The 13071-nt window shown below is 33.3% G+C and overlaps 1 protein-coding gene across 50 annotated transcripts in view; it reads left to right on the top strand.

The window, feature by feature from the left end:
- The window catches only part of ADGRL3 (adhesion G protein-coupled receptor L3), an 857692-nt gene that overhangs the window by 762749 nt on the left and 81872 nt on the right, over nucleotides 1-13071 (top strand). For all 50 annotated transcript variants that reach the window (XM_074039933.1, XM_074039928.1, XM_065545138.2 and 47 more), the window contains one exon: nucleotides 1117-1337. In XM_074039933.1, coding sequence (XP_073896034.1) covers nucleotides 1117-1337 — 221 coding nt within the window. The remainder of the gene's footprint in view (nucleotides 1-1116; nucleotides 1338-13071) is intronic.

Genomic DNA, 13071 nt, shown 5'->3' with positions numbered 1-13071 from the left:
TGATTGATATGAAAAACATGGGTAGAGTGCAGCTCAGCAAAACTTGTCTTTACTCTCCTTGCTAGCGAGGTGTCCTTTTCTGCACTCCACGTAGTGTTTAGGACCAGCTTTCTTTCTAGCTCCTCAGATGTAAGACTTCCTGATCTCTCCTTCATTGTCATCTTTGTAACCCAAAATTTCACCTGCCCTTTTGTCTCATTTCATAGAGATTATACTCACCAATGAATTTCTATTACTCTGATAACTTCTGTAAGTTTGTTGCCCTTTTCCAGTAGCAGTTATAGATTTTAATCAGGGCTTCCTATAAGGAACAAGAACTCAAAGAAATGAGAATTCAGGAACTGACATAAGGGTAAGAAATTGATAGTTGGTCAGCTGAAAATTGTAGTACTTTAGAAAATATACAAAAATGAGAACTGGCTGCCTTTTTTGACCAAGCTTGTCTAAACCAGTATTTAGTACAATAACAAAAAAATCAAGGAAAGAAAGCAGTTTGGGAACATTTAAGTAGATCAATTTTTATTCATATTCACCATGAATTTTCCACCACCACCTTAAATCCTTTTTGATACCAGGCAGGGAGAAATAAACAACTACTAATAATTAATTTCATCATGAAACAAACAAATAGTAATAATCTCATCATGAAAAGACTGCAATTAACTACACTATTTAATTTTCCCCTTAGTTTTAATGTTTCTCTTTCATTGACTATTGAAAAACTTACTCGGTTAGTATGTTCTAACTCTAACTCTAACTCTAACTCATGATTATGGCTAAGAGAAAAAATTCTTAAAATCTATTTTAAAATATTTAAGCTCATTTCTCAGGAATAATTATTCATAGACTTTTATTAGAATTTTTCCTAAGTATTTTTTTTATTCTGATGATATGCTGTCATCCATAAGCCATTATTAATGTTAAAGGCAGTTTTCAAAGGTAGATTATATTTAAGTATGTTAGTTTTAATATCTGTGTTTTAAGAATCTTCCCTAGATGATTATTTTGCAGACCTATTGTAATGCAGTTTCGGTAAATATTTAATTTGGTTTTATGGCAGTTGACCAGTATCCCATGTGGTAGTGATTTGACTAAATCATTTGTTCCTTTTCCTAGATTGCCTGTGCTGTTTTCGCTGCCCTCTTACATTTCTTCTTCTTGGCTGCCTTCACTTGGATGTTCCTGGAGGGGGTGCAGCTTTATATCATGCTGGTGGAGGTTTTTGAGAGTGAACATTCACGTAGGAAATACTTTTATCTGGTCGGCTATGGGATGCCTGCACTCATTGTGGCTGTGTCAGCTGCAGTAGACTACAGGAGTTATGGAACAGATAAAGTGTAAGTTTATTGTTTTCTTTCTTTTTAAATCTAGGTGAAATAAAAGTGTTGGATTTTCTTGGAAGCTAAGGTCTTTATATTACCTCACAGCAATAAATGAAGAAACTGAGCAGCAAATGTGTATAATTCAATCCATGGTTATACTTTGGTTATGATGTAAAAAGAAAAAGATACCTTGAGACTTACCACGATGCTGTTTTAAAACAGTATAATTTTTCCACATCCACATCATAACCTTGTGTAATTACGAAGAGATCATAATTTTATTTTTCTTCAGAACATTAAGACATTAGTCAAAGGAAGAACTAGCTATATGAAGAGCTGTTTGCTAGTATAGGATGGCATTCCCTGACATTGCTGGCTTCTCTTCTTCCTGACAGGTCAGTTCAAGTCACTGGAAAGCCTTTTATGTCATCAACAGGAAGAGTATAGGAGCAGGGACAGCCTGTGTTTTTTCCCCTTTTTTCCTGGGTAGACATTGAGGTAGAGTGATGAATTTTGCTTTCAACATAGCTTTAAATTGCTAAGACATACCTATCAAGATGTGAAGCATATAAGCATGGAGTTCAGAGAAAAATACGTTTGTAATCTACATGCGTATAACAGTTGAGATCTCCAGAGTAAATCAAAGTTTTATGAGAAGATTAGAAAGTAAACCAAGATAGACCTCTGATGAATAATCATATTTAGAACATAGCCTCAGGAGAAAAATTACAAGTAGAGAAAAAGAAGAGGTAAGCAGAGGCTTATAAAGATTACCATGAGGTTCAGATTCAAGGCAAGGGAGAAGAAAGTCTCAAGATGGTGTTTCAAAACACCGTCAGTGACCAGACACAGTGGCGCATGTCTATAAGGCTACTTAGGATGCTGAGGCAGGGGAATCGCCTGAGCCCAGCCTTTGAGATTACAGAGAACTGTGACCATGCCACCTTACTCCAGCCTGGATGACAGAGTGAGAACTCATCTCTAAGAAGCAAAACAAAACTAAAACAGAAAACCACCATCAGTGGTGTTTTATGTCAAAATTAACTTAAGTAAAAAACAAAAACAAACAAAAAAAAAACATTTGACCTCTTAAACAAGTCTTTTTTTTTCTTAAGAGGCAGGGTCTCTATGTTGCCTGGGCTGCTGGAACTTCTGGGCTCAAGTGATCCACCTGCCTAGCCTCCCAAGTAGTGCAACAGCCATTTTTGCAAAGTACTGGAAGCAGAAGTCAAATTGGGAGGTGTGAAGAGATAAGTCAGTAGTAATAGTGTTATGTACACCTGGAAGTAAGTTGATTGAAAAATAGTGAAAATATTAACTTATGTGATAATCATGAAGGAAGATTTTAAATATGAAGTCTTAAGCATATCTAGGGTGAGAAGAATCAAATTAATAGGAGGAGATTCGTAGAGAGAAAATTCCTTATGGTACATATGGGCCAAATGAAAGCGAAAAGTCTTGGGGGTTAGAATGACACAAGACTCAACACAAGATTAGGAAACTCTTGATTTATTAATAAAAGTGGTCTTAGAATTTGCAAAGTCCATGGCACTAATTTTACAGGTGAGAAGATAAAATACTAGATTAATTAATTGCATTGCCTGTGGTTATAGAGTTAGTTGGTAGCAGATGTGAGATAAACCAAGTCAGGTTATTTCAAATAAACTAGGAATTTTTTTTTTTTTTTGAAACTGTAAAATGACCTCACTCTTTTGAGGTGAGTGTGAAGAAAAGGACAGGCAAGGTACATTTTGAAGCAGAGGAACTTTTCCATCAAGTAAAAGATGCTGATTTCTATTGAGTGAATAGGTGAGGTCACGTCAAGAGAACGGATTTGAAAAGCTTTGAAATGAAGACTATGGAAAATGTGCTAAGGAGCCAATTAGATATTAATAAAAAGATTTTCAAGCAGCAGTGAAGGCTCAGATGAGGTTAGATAACTTCAATTTGTACAGAAGTTAATAAGCCAAATTTCATGACTTTCCACCGGCAATCAGCAGTCTGAACATGCTGGCAGTAAAACAGCTTGCTTCTCAGAAGTGAGGATTCATAAAAAGGGAACGACAAGAAGAGGACGCCAGAATTATTGGGAGCATAGTTAAAACAGCATATGTGAACTATGCTATTTTAGGCACCAACACTACAATTAAAAGAAGACTTATTCACGTTGAGTCTTTGTCTTGAGTACAGTGACAGGCTGTATAAAACCATTTGTCTAGTCTTTGTCTTGAGTACACTGACAGGCTGTATAAAACTATTTGTCTAAATATGCCAATAACTATTATTTTTTTAATCTCACCTTTGTGAATTGTAATCAAGTCTGTGATTTTTTTCTGTTGATTCCAGTGACATCTGTGATACAGACTAGGATTAGCAAAAAAAACACAAAAAACAAACAAACAAAACACATTATCTGAGGTTGTCCCTAAAGATATCTTAGGGGAGGGGTGTTAGATTGATATAGATTTATTTGTTTTTTTAAATAATATCTTTGATATATTCATATAACAAAATTCAGTCTTTTAAAGCATACACTTCAGTTGTTTTTAGGATGTTCATGGTATTATGTACGCATCACTATTGTCTAATTTTAGAATATTTTCATCGAAACAAAAAAGAAAGCCCCTAGCAGTCATTTCACCTAGATCATGGGACTTTACATTTTTCTCAATGCATTTTCTACCACGAAATTGAGTAATATAGTTATCTGTGACCTTATACTATTTCAAATATTGTTGCTAAGTAGCTCCATTTTGCTCTCTTGAAGTTCCAAATTATATTTTTCTTTTACATTATTTTTTTTCTCCTTAGGTATTTGGAAATTGTCCTGTTACTGAACTCATTCAATTTGTTTGGTTTGTGTTTTAGTCATTTACTTTGAGACAGATGTCATTTTTTGGATAGTAGAAATCTATCTTTTCTTAGAATCAATAATATGTAGTCTCTTGTGACTTTGTTAAAGCTTTGGCCATCATTGCTTTAATTTCCTGCACCATAACTGGAAGCTCTCATTTACTGACATTATTACTGTGTGAGACTAGGGGCTAATTTATTTCCCAGGCACTGATTTAAAACAAGCCTTAATAACAGTTCAGTTTTGCAATTATCACTTTTTCCAACAGAAAGAGAAGCAAAACAGATATAGAGAAAAGGGAGGGTAGATGGAAAATAAAAAGGAAAAGATAGAGAAAATTTCATTATTTCAATTATTTCACAGGCAGGCATAACACATTTTAGTGTCTTGTTGTACATTTTAAATAAATTGTCCACAGAGAAGCCTTCAGAATACATGTAAAAAATGTTTAACTTCTACTTTTTCGGAATTCACGCAGTCCAACATCTATACAGTGCTGTTTTGCCCACTGAAGAAGCAGATACTGAAAAGAGAACCAGTACTGAGCCATGGTGTTTGCTTGAAAAGTTGAAGTGAACCAGATTGTTTCCATTGGGGTTTAATCAAGACATCGCAATGAAAATATAAGCCATTAATTTTTATGCAACTCAAAGGATTTCTGTATATAGAATTATATATCTTGTTTCTTATCATCGAGACTGTCTTTGTTCCAGTTTCTCCTGCTGTTGTGCATTGCTTTTATTTTGTTTTATTTTCTTTTTGAGATGAAGTTTCACTCTTGTTGCCCAGGCTGGAGTGTAATGGCACGATGTTGGCTCACCACAACCTCTGCCTCCCGGGTTCAAGCGATTCTCCTGACTCAGCCTCCAGAGTAGCCGAGTAGCTGGGATTACAGTCATGCACCACCATGCCTGGCTAATTTTGTATTTTTTAAGTAGAGATGGGGTTTCTCCATGTTTTTCAGGCTGATCTCGAACTCCCAACCTCAGATGATCCGCCAGCCTTGGCCTGCCAAAGTGCTAGGATTACAGGTGTGAGCCACCATGCCCGGCCTGCTTTTATTTTATTTAATATGACATTTCCCACTCCCTGCTCACCACGTGCATCTTTTTTTCACACATCTCTGCTGTCTCAAGTTTGTTTGTTTGCAGTGTCACCTTCCTATGTACTACACTGATTTTTTCAAGTATGAAAATGTATAGTCCACAGCCTATAATACAGTGGAACTAGCCAGAAATCAGAGAAATATTGTTAACTATTTTCTTTAAATTATTATTAAGCTCAATACAGTAAAATTGTATGTCTTGGAAATCTTTTTTACTTGTTTTTGCAACTTCATGATTCTTAAGTTTTTATTCTTCAGTCTTGCCCACTTAGAGTACATCTAGAATAAAACCATTGAATGTCTATTATAATAATTCAGATAATAGACATATCTCCCTTTTCTCTCCTCTTAATGTATTTATTATACTGACAATGAGGCTTTATTTCTGAAACCTTTAATATAATAATAATACCTTACATTTCTAAAATATAGAGAATTATATTAATGGTAGGAGATAAAATCAGAGATAAAATTGTTTCATAGGTTAAATAAATGCTATTTTTACAGATATGGAGATAAATATCATATTCCATCTGGCTGATGGATTTTGACGTTTTTCTATGAAATGTTGTTAGGGCTATTGAATTTATTATTTTATATAACACAAATACACACAAAGCATACAAATCTGATTCTGAGAAGTTGCTTAATTTGCCATCAATTTGCAGTGCTTGTAAGGAGCCATTATTTGTTTAACAAAACCTTTTTATCTGTACTGACATTATATTCAAGAATGTACTTAGAATAACATCTGGTTAAAATAATTAGATATTTTAAAAATCCATTTTAAAAAACAATAATCTTAAAAAAAAAAAAAAAAAAAAAACTCTGCTAGTAGACCACAGGTATAAATTGCACTGTTAATAATGGGCATTTATTTTCATTTACCTCTTTCTTTTATCTTTTTATGTCTCTCATACTGTTATTCATATGGATATTCAGTGGGATGACATCAATATGATACTGTCAGAAGAAAACTATAGCGAAGGCTGGCACTGACTTAACAATAATTCAAATGGGACAGATTTGGAAATTCAGTGCTAAATACTTTGGTTTTATGACCTGAAACTAATCACTTCATTTAAACTTTAATTATTCCAATATTACCAAAGCATGCAAACTGTTTGAACAGTAAATTTTTATTTAAAGAAAAAATCACATTGATAGTTTATAGCATTTTCCACTCAATCTCATGTATGGAAAAGCAGTGGTTACCATCATGAGTGGATTGGAAGAAGGAACTAGAAGTGGGTACCAGGAAGAGGGAGAGAGTACACTGGGAAGGGGTTAAGCCCAGAGAATTGTCTAGGAGAGAAAATCTGGGCTAAAAAATTGTTGAGTGGTTTCTAAATATGTGGATGAAGTCATGAACATTTATAATCGATCAGAATATTCTTGAGTACTAGAAGAATAGCCAAGCTGTTAAAAATAATTGAAATCAAATTTTATGATCTGAAAATTGTTGTAAATTATCTATTAAATTTTACATTTGTCTTTCCAGCTCATTAGCTTAAGAGTATCTCTAAAAGGGGTAATCTCTCCTCTGTTAGTTAAAAGACCCCAGACTTCCTTATTTTCACTTCATCATCTAACCAGCATAATCATGTAGGTAGAAAAGTGATTATAGATTTTTTTAAAGATATCAGATTAGAGTATTATTCAAGAAAGAGATTAGTTAAGGAACATTGAACTCGATGGTACCTGCAAGTTATATGCATAGATTTATTTAATTACCTTGTTCACAATTCCTTAGCATTTCAAATTCATAGAAAATCATATTTTCACTTAAGGAGTATTTTTCTAAGCAATGATTACATGATGTTATAAAATGTTCTTATAACATTTTGTTGACGTAAAGCATCTGCCTTGCTGTAATATTATCACCAGGTGTGTTTGACTATAGCTTGGCCAGTAGGAAATAGTACAGATAATGGAGAAGTATTTGTTATTGACATATGAAGGTCGTCATTCAATATGTCTACAGGGAGTACATGTATATGTTTATATTCTATTTTATTCAAGGCCAAGAGCATTTTATGTGTATGTGTAGTAAATGCTGAAGGGTTATTGTGTCATCATTTTATCATCCAGAAAGCCAATGATTGATTGAACATATAAAATTATCATCATATATACAAGAATTCTGGGTTGAGCATAATTTTTTTCTATTAAGAAGTTATCCATACTAGAATTATGTCAGAGATCATCAGGACCACTGTACTGTTATTTTTAAAATGCAATGAAATGCTAGACTTAAAATTGAATATTGGACCTGAGTTCTTATTGGAATCAAAGAAGTATAACAACTTCCACAGCTATCATTAGACATCTAGAGCATCATGTATAATATAGCATGACTTTATTGATTAGGATGGCTACATTAAAAAGTACGTAGTGACAAACATTGTTGAAGATGTGGAAAATCAGAACCCTCATGTATTGCTGATGGGAGTGTCAAATGATGTAGCTAGCTACTTCAGAAAATCGTTCCACAGATTTTCAAAATGTTAAACATAGTTTTGATCCAGCAATTCCACTCCTAAGTATTTATCAAAAACTAAAAAATAAAAACTAAGGACCACGTTAAAACTTGTATACAAGAGTTTATAGCAGCATTATTTATGTTAGCCAAAACATGGGAATAACCAATGTCCATCAACTGATGAAAAGATAAAATGTGAAATACCTAAATGAGTATTTTTTGGCAATAAAAATGAAGTATTAACACATGCCATAAAATTATTATGTTAAGTGATTAAAGCCAGTTATAAAAGACTATATATTATATGTTCACATATATATATAATGTCCAGAATAGGCAAATCTTTAAAGACAGAAAATATAGTCGTTGCTAAAATTGGGGAGAGGGTGGATGGGTCATTGTAGGGCAGTGGGAGGTCAAAAATGGGGAGTGACTTTTGGTGGGTACAGAGTTTCATTTTGGTAAAATGAAAATGTAAAATTAGATTATGCTGATGGGTTCACAACTCTTAAATATACTAAAAACCTTAGAGTTATACTCTGTTAAATAAATGATTTATGATATATAAATCATATTGCAGTGAAGCTGTTTAATAGTACTAAAAGTTTCACTAACATCGAGATGACCTTATATTTAGAAAGATCTGATATTTTGACTTGAGAACTGTTTCAGTAATCTGTGCATTATATACAGCATATAAATTTCTCACCTACTCATTGAGAATTTTTAATTATCAACCAAGCTACACCTTTAGTTGTTTTATAATTTATATCTTTATTCTCTGGAGAAACATCTAACAGCCACAGTGAGTTTGGAGTCAGGTAGACTAGAACAAAATTCAGTCTCAACTACTTATTATCTATGGGTCTGTGTGTATTTACCCGAGTATCACATTCCTAATCCATAAATGGGAGTTATTGTAAGTACCTTGCAAGATTCTTCCAATGTTTGAAACTCTGTGTGTGTGTGTGTGTGTGTGTATTTATGAATCAGAGTATATACATAAAGTGTATATTTGTATGTAAACAGTATGTATATATGTAAAGCATATGCTAGACATCTATGACTAGCATAGATAAGTATTTATTAAATTAGAACTTTTATTATTACTGGTACTATTATTTGGCTGATACAAATGAAGAAATACAGACATGATCAGCAACATTGTTTTTAATTATAAAATAGATTGTATTAAAAAGCAACCATTCACTAGAGTAGTGATTACAGTTCTTGGTTTTTTTGTTTGTTTGTTTGTTTGTTGTTTTTTTACCTTTCAGGTTCAGAGGTACATGTGAAGGTTTATGATATAGGTAAACTTGTGTCACAGGGGCTTCTTGTACACAATTCTTATGATATCATCTTAAGATGAGACCATGGCAATCACTCAACATTTAGTAGTATTAATAAATTATAATAGTTATAATTCTTACCTTTATAGTCCATCATAGAATGTAGTATGCATTTTACCAAAAAAATAATGAAATTCTTTTAAAAACTATAACATGTTGAGGAAATAAAGACAACACAATCTATTTTTGATATATTAGAGGTAGTGTTTAATTCTAAGATCCAAAACTGTAGCAGAACCTCAAATGCTAGTCTTGACCACCACTGATTTCACTGCATCCCTGTATCACTCCACCAACCTTTTTTTAAAATTCATGCACTTGCTTGCAAAGTATTTCAATATTAGATGTATGAATGTGCTGTGATGAAAATGGCATTAAAAAATCCCTAACAATCGTATTATGCAATAAACTGAGGACCAGATTTATTATACTTGATATATATACCTGTCCCTTTTTTCTCTTCTTGTCCTTCTTTCTTGTCCAGTTTATTCCTTTCTTATTCTCTCAATCTTGCCAGATATATATATGTAAATATAATATGAATATATTATATATGAATCATATTATATTTACATATTATATTTATATAAAAATATATTTATAATACATCAATACATAAATATAATATTACATATAAATATATATATTACAAATATAACAATGTCGGCACATATTACAGAGAAAAAGATATTATATAATTAAAAATTCTCATAAACAACTTGCTATGATTAAGCCTTGTGAATTTCATCATCTAATAGTAGCCAACGATTGTTTACTGGTTACATTTAATACTCATCAAGAATAATTCAGTCTGTGATTTAGCATCCTGTAGAAAGTGAAACAAGCATATTGCTAATTTACATTACCCCAAAAAACTTTGGTTAGTATTTTGAAATAGAGTAATTCACAAGGACAAAGACTACTTATTCTTGTGGGTTAACACCAGTCCTTTAGAGTTTTGAAATCAATAAACTTGTATAATTCAGTAAGACTTCATCATGTAGCTAACAATATATGTTACTTTTATTATTTGAAAAAAATTATACTACAAAATGAATTTCAACAACATATTTATATTAGATAAATGAAAAGGAGGTCAAGTCAAGGTTTGTGGTATATGACAAGTGTTTCTTTGAATTATAGGATATATCTAGTATCAAAAGGTTTTTACTATGGCCTCAAATAAACATGAGTGTGGTCAGAATGCACCTGCTTTCTCAAGTCTCTTATGTCTTTTGTTACAGTACTTTTATAAACATAATGTATAGATGATATACAATGATTGAATTTCATTTATAAAAAAGAAATTTCCATATCTTAAAAATTAAATGTGAATGTCCAATCCAAATTACTAATTTCAAAAATTAAATGTTGCTAGATAGATAAAGGCAATTTTCAGATAAATTGTATTCTTCAATAGCGGGTCTATCTTACCATTCACAAGCTGGACTTCAGTGTGTTTAGTGTGATAAATTGTTCTTCTAGCTTTGTCTCACCTTAAACAGTGTTTTTACCTTGTATCTAAATGTCATTGAATGGTCAGACTTATAACTCTGAGGTAGGATATATGTGCTCAGGCATGTCATACACCCCACGTAATATTCTTCTCCACCTTAAAGGCTGAGTGAAGTGTTTTAACATAGACACAGTGAACTGGGACAGGAATCATGCAAATTTTTAAGGTACTTAATAGGAATAGGAGGAAATACAGAAGGCTTTGAGAAAGCCAGCATGTGGCCAGAAACAACAGCAGGTGTGGCCATATGGCAATCAAATTAGAAAAGGGATTCTTGCCACACAGCCTTCCAGAAAAGAGTAAAGCCCCAGCAGTCCTCATGGAGGGATGATTTGTTAAGTACATTTTACTTATTTTATATTGCCTCTTTCACTGTTCAGTTCCAAATGAAATGTAAATCCATTTTGCCAAACTGATATAAAAATTTTTCTTAAAGAATAAAAATAATCATTTTGAAATGCCCTTTTACATTTAGAAAATATCACTATGCTGAAAGCACATTTCCAAATAAAGCGTTAGCTAAGCTGAGATCATTGTCAAAAAAGCAAAGTTTTGCAAGGCTATAATTTAATGATACTATTTTTCTTTATTGAAACATTTGGTAAGATTATTTAATATTTTAAAATTCCCTTAGTCCAAGACAACTGTTAATAATATAAAGGTATTTGTTTAAGATTCCTTAACTTGTAAAATAATCTTCTATAGAAGATTGTGAAGCACATTTTCCTATTAAAAATTTTTCTGAAAACGTGTTTTAGTTCTCACATTAGCTTTCAAAAACTTGTTTGACCTACAAAATAACTAGAGTTATATTATTAAGTCATTCTTAAAACGTATTATTACTATTGTATCATGTTGCTATAATTTCAGCAGCATTCATGGGCTGCAGTTGTGTGTGTGTGTGTTTGTGTGTGTGTGTGTCTGATCTAGTCTGGGAAAATGTCCATGTTTTGGTCTCGTCCTTCATTGTTTTTTTGTTTTTGTTTTTGTTTTGAGATGAAGTCTTGTTTTGTTGCCCTGACTGGAATGCGATGGCACGATCTTGGCTCACTGCAACCTCTGCCCCCAGATTCCAGAGATTCTCCTGCCTCTGCCTCCCAATTAGCTGGGATTACAGGCACCACACCTGGCTAATTTTTGTATTTTTAGTAGAGATGGGGTTTCACTATGTAGGCCAGGCTGGTCTCGAACTCCTGACCTCAAGTGATCTGCCCACCTCGGCCTCCCAAAGTGTTGGGATTACAAGCCTGAGCCACGTGCCCAGCCTCCTTCATTGTTTTTACCCTGAGGGAAAAAAGGATATTTGTTCAGAACTCAGACCTTTGAAAATCTTCCTTCCCCAAGAGTTTCTTTTTTCTCTCTCTCTCTGCCCCCGTCTGTCGCTCTCTCTTTTTCTCTCTCTCTCATACACACATACACCCTCTGTCTCTCTCTTTTATTACGTTGATGACAAGCTAGCCTATAATCAGAATGAAGACAATGTTCATATTTCAACCTTGAATTCTCTGGTTTGTTTCTGCTTATATTTAGCACTACACTTCTATTTCATATGACCAAGTTTTTTGAACACCACCACAACAAAAGGGTAACTAATTATCCAAACAAACCAGTGGTGTTTAAACATTGATTGCTTCACTAATAGCATTTTTTCAAACAGGATTATTGTGTTTATTTTGAATATAGAAATTATCTTGTCTACATAAAAAATGAGAACTTGTAGTCAGTTTCTTTTTAGAGTGCCTATTCTACTTCTACTGAAATTAGTTTACATGTATTTAACTTAATAGAAGAAGGCCAGACTTCGTTTTTCGTTTTTGTTTTGTTTTTGTTTGAGACGGAGCCTCACTCTGTTGGCAGACTGGAGTACAGTGCCGGGTTCATGACTCACCACAGCCTGACCTCCTGGGCCCAAGCCATCCTTCCACTTCAGCCTCCCGAGTAGTTGGGACCACAGGCATGCATCACGATCCCCAGCTAATATTTTTTTTCTTTGTAGAGATGAGGTCTCACTATATTGCCCAGGCTGGTCTTGAACTCCTGGGCTCAAGCGATCCTCTTGCCTTGGCCTCCCAAAGTCCTGGGATAACAGGGGTGAGCCACTGTGCCCAGCCTCTTCATTGTTTTAAAATGGGCTTTTTGTAGGCAATCTGTTTGGGTTCAAGACTTTTTTTTTTTTTTTTGACTTAAAAATCTAGCTCTTAAAATAAGTTTACAAGTTATAGCAAAGTGAAGGAAGCCAAAAACCATAATAAACATCATTGCCTCCATTACTCAGATGTTAAAAATGTTAGCATTTTAGTGTATTTGCTAACAGTAATTACTAACCTAAAACATATGGCTAAAGCCCATTTTGTTCACTTCTAGTGCTCTCTATTCTTATGTGAGAGGCAACCACTAACATGAGTTTGGTGATTTTTTTTTCTTCCCATTAAATAAAATAACA

The sequence above is a fragment of the Macaca fascicularis genome, chromosome 5, assembly GCF_037993035.2.
Source record: "Macaca fascicularis isolate 582-1 chromosome 5, T2T-MFA8v1.1".
NCBI classification, from domain to species: Eukaryota; Metazoa; Chordata; class Mammalia; order Primates; family Cercopithecidae; genus Macaca; species Macaca fascicularis.
The sequence above is the reverse complement of the archived record's forward strand: the minus strand, read 5'-3'. Positions and strand labels throughout refer to the sequence as shown.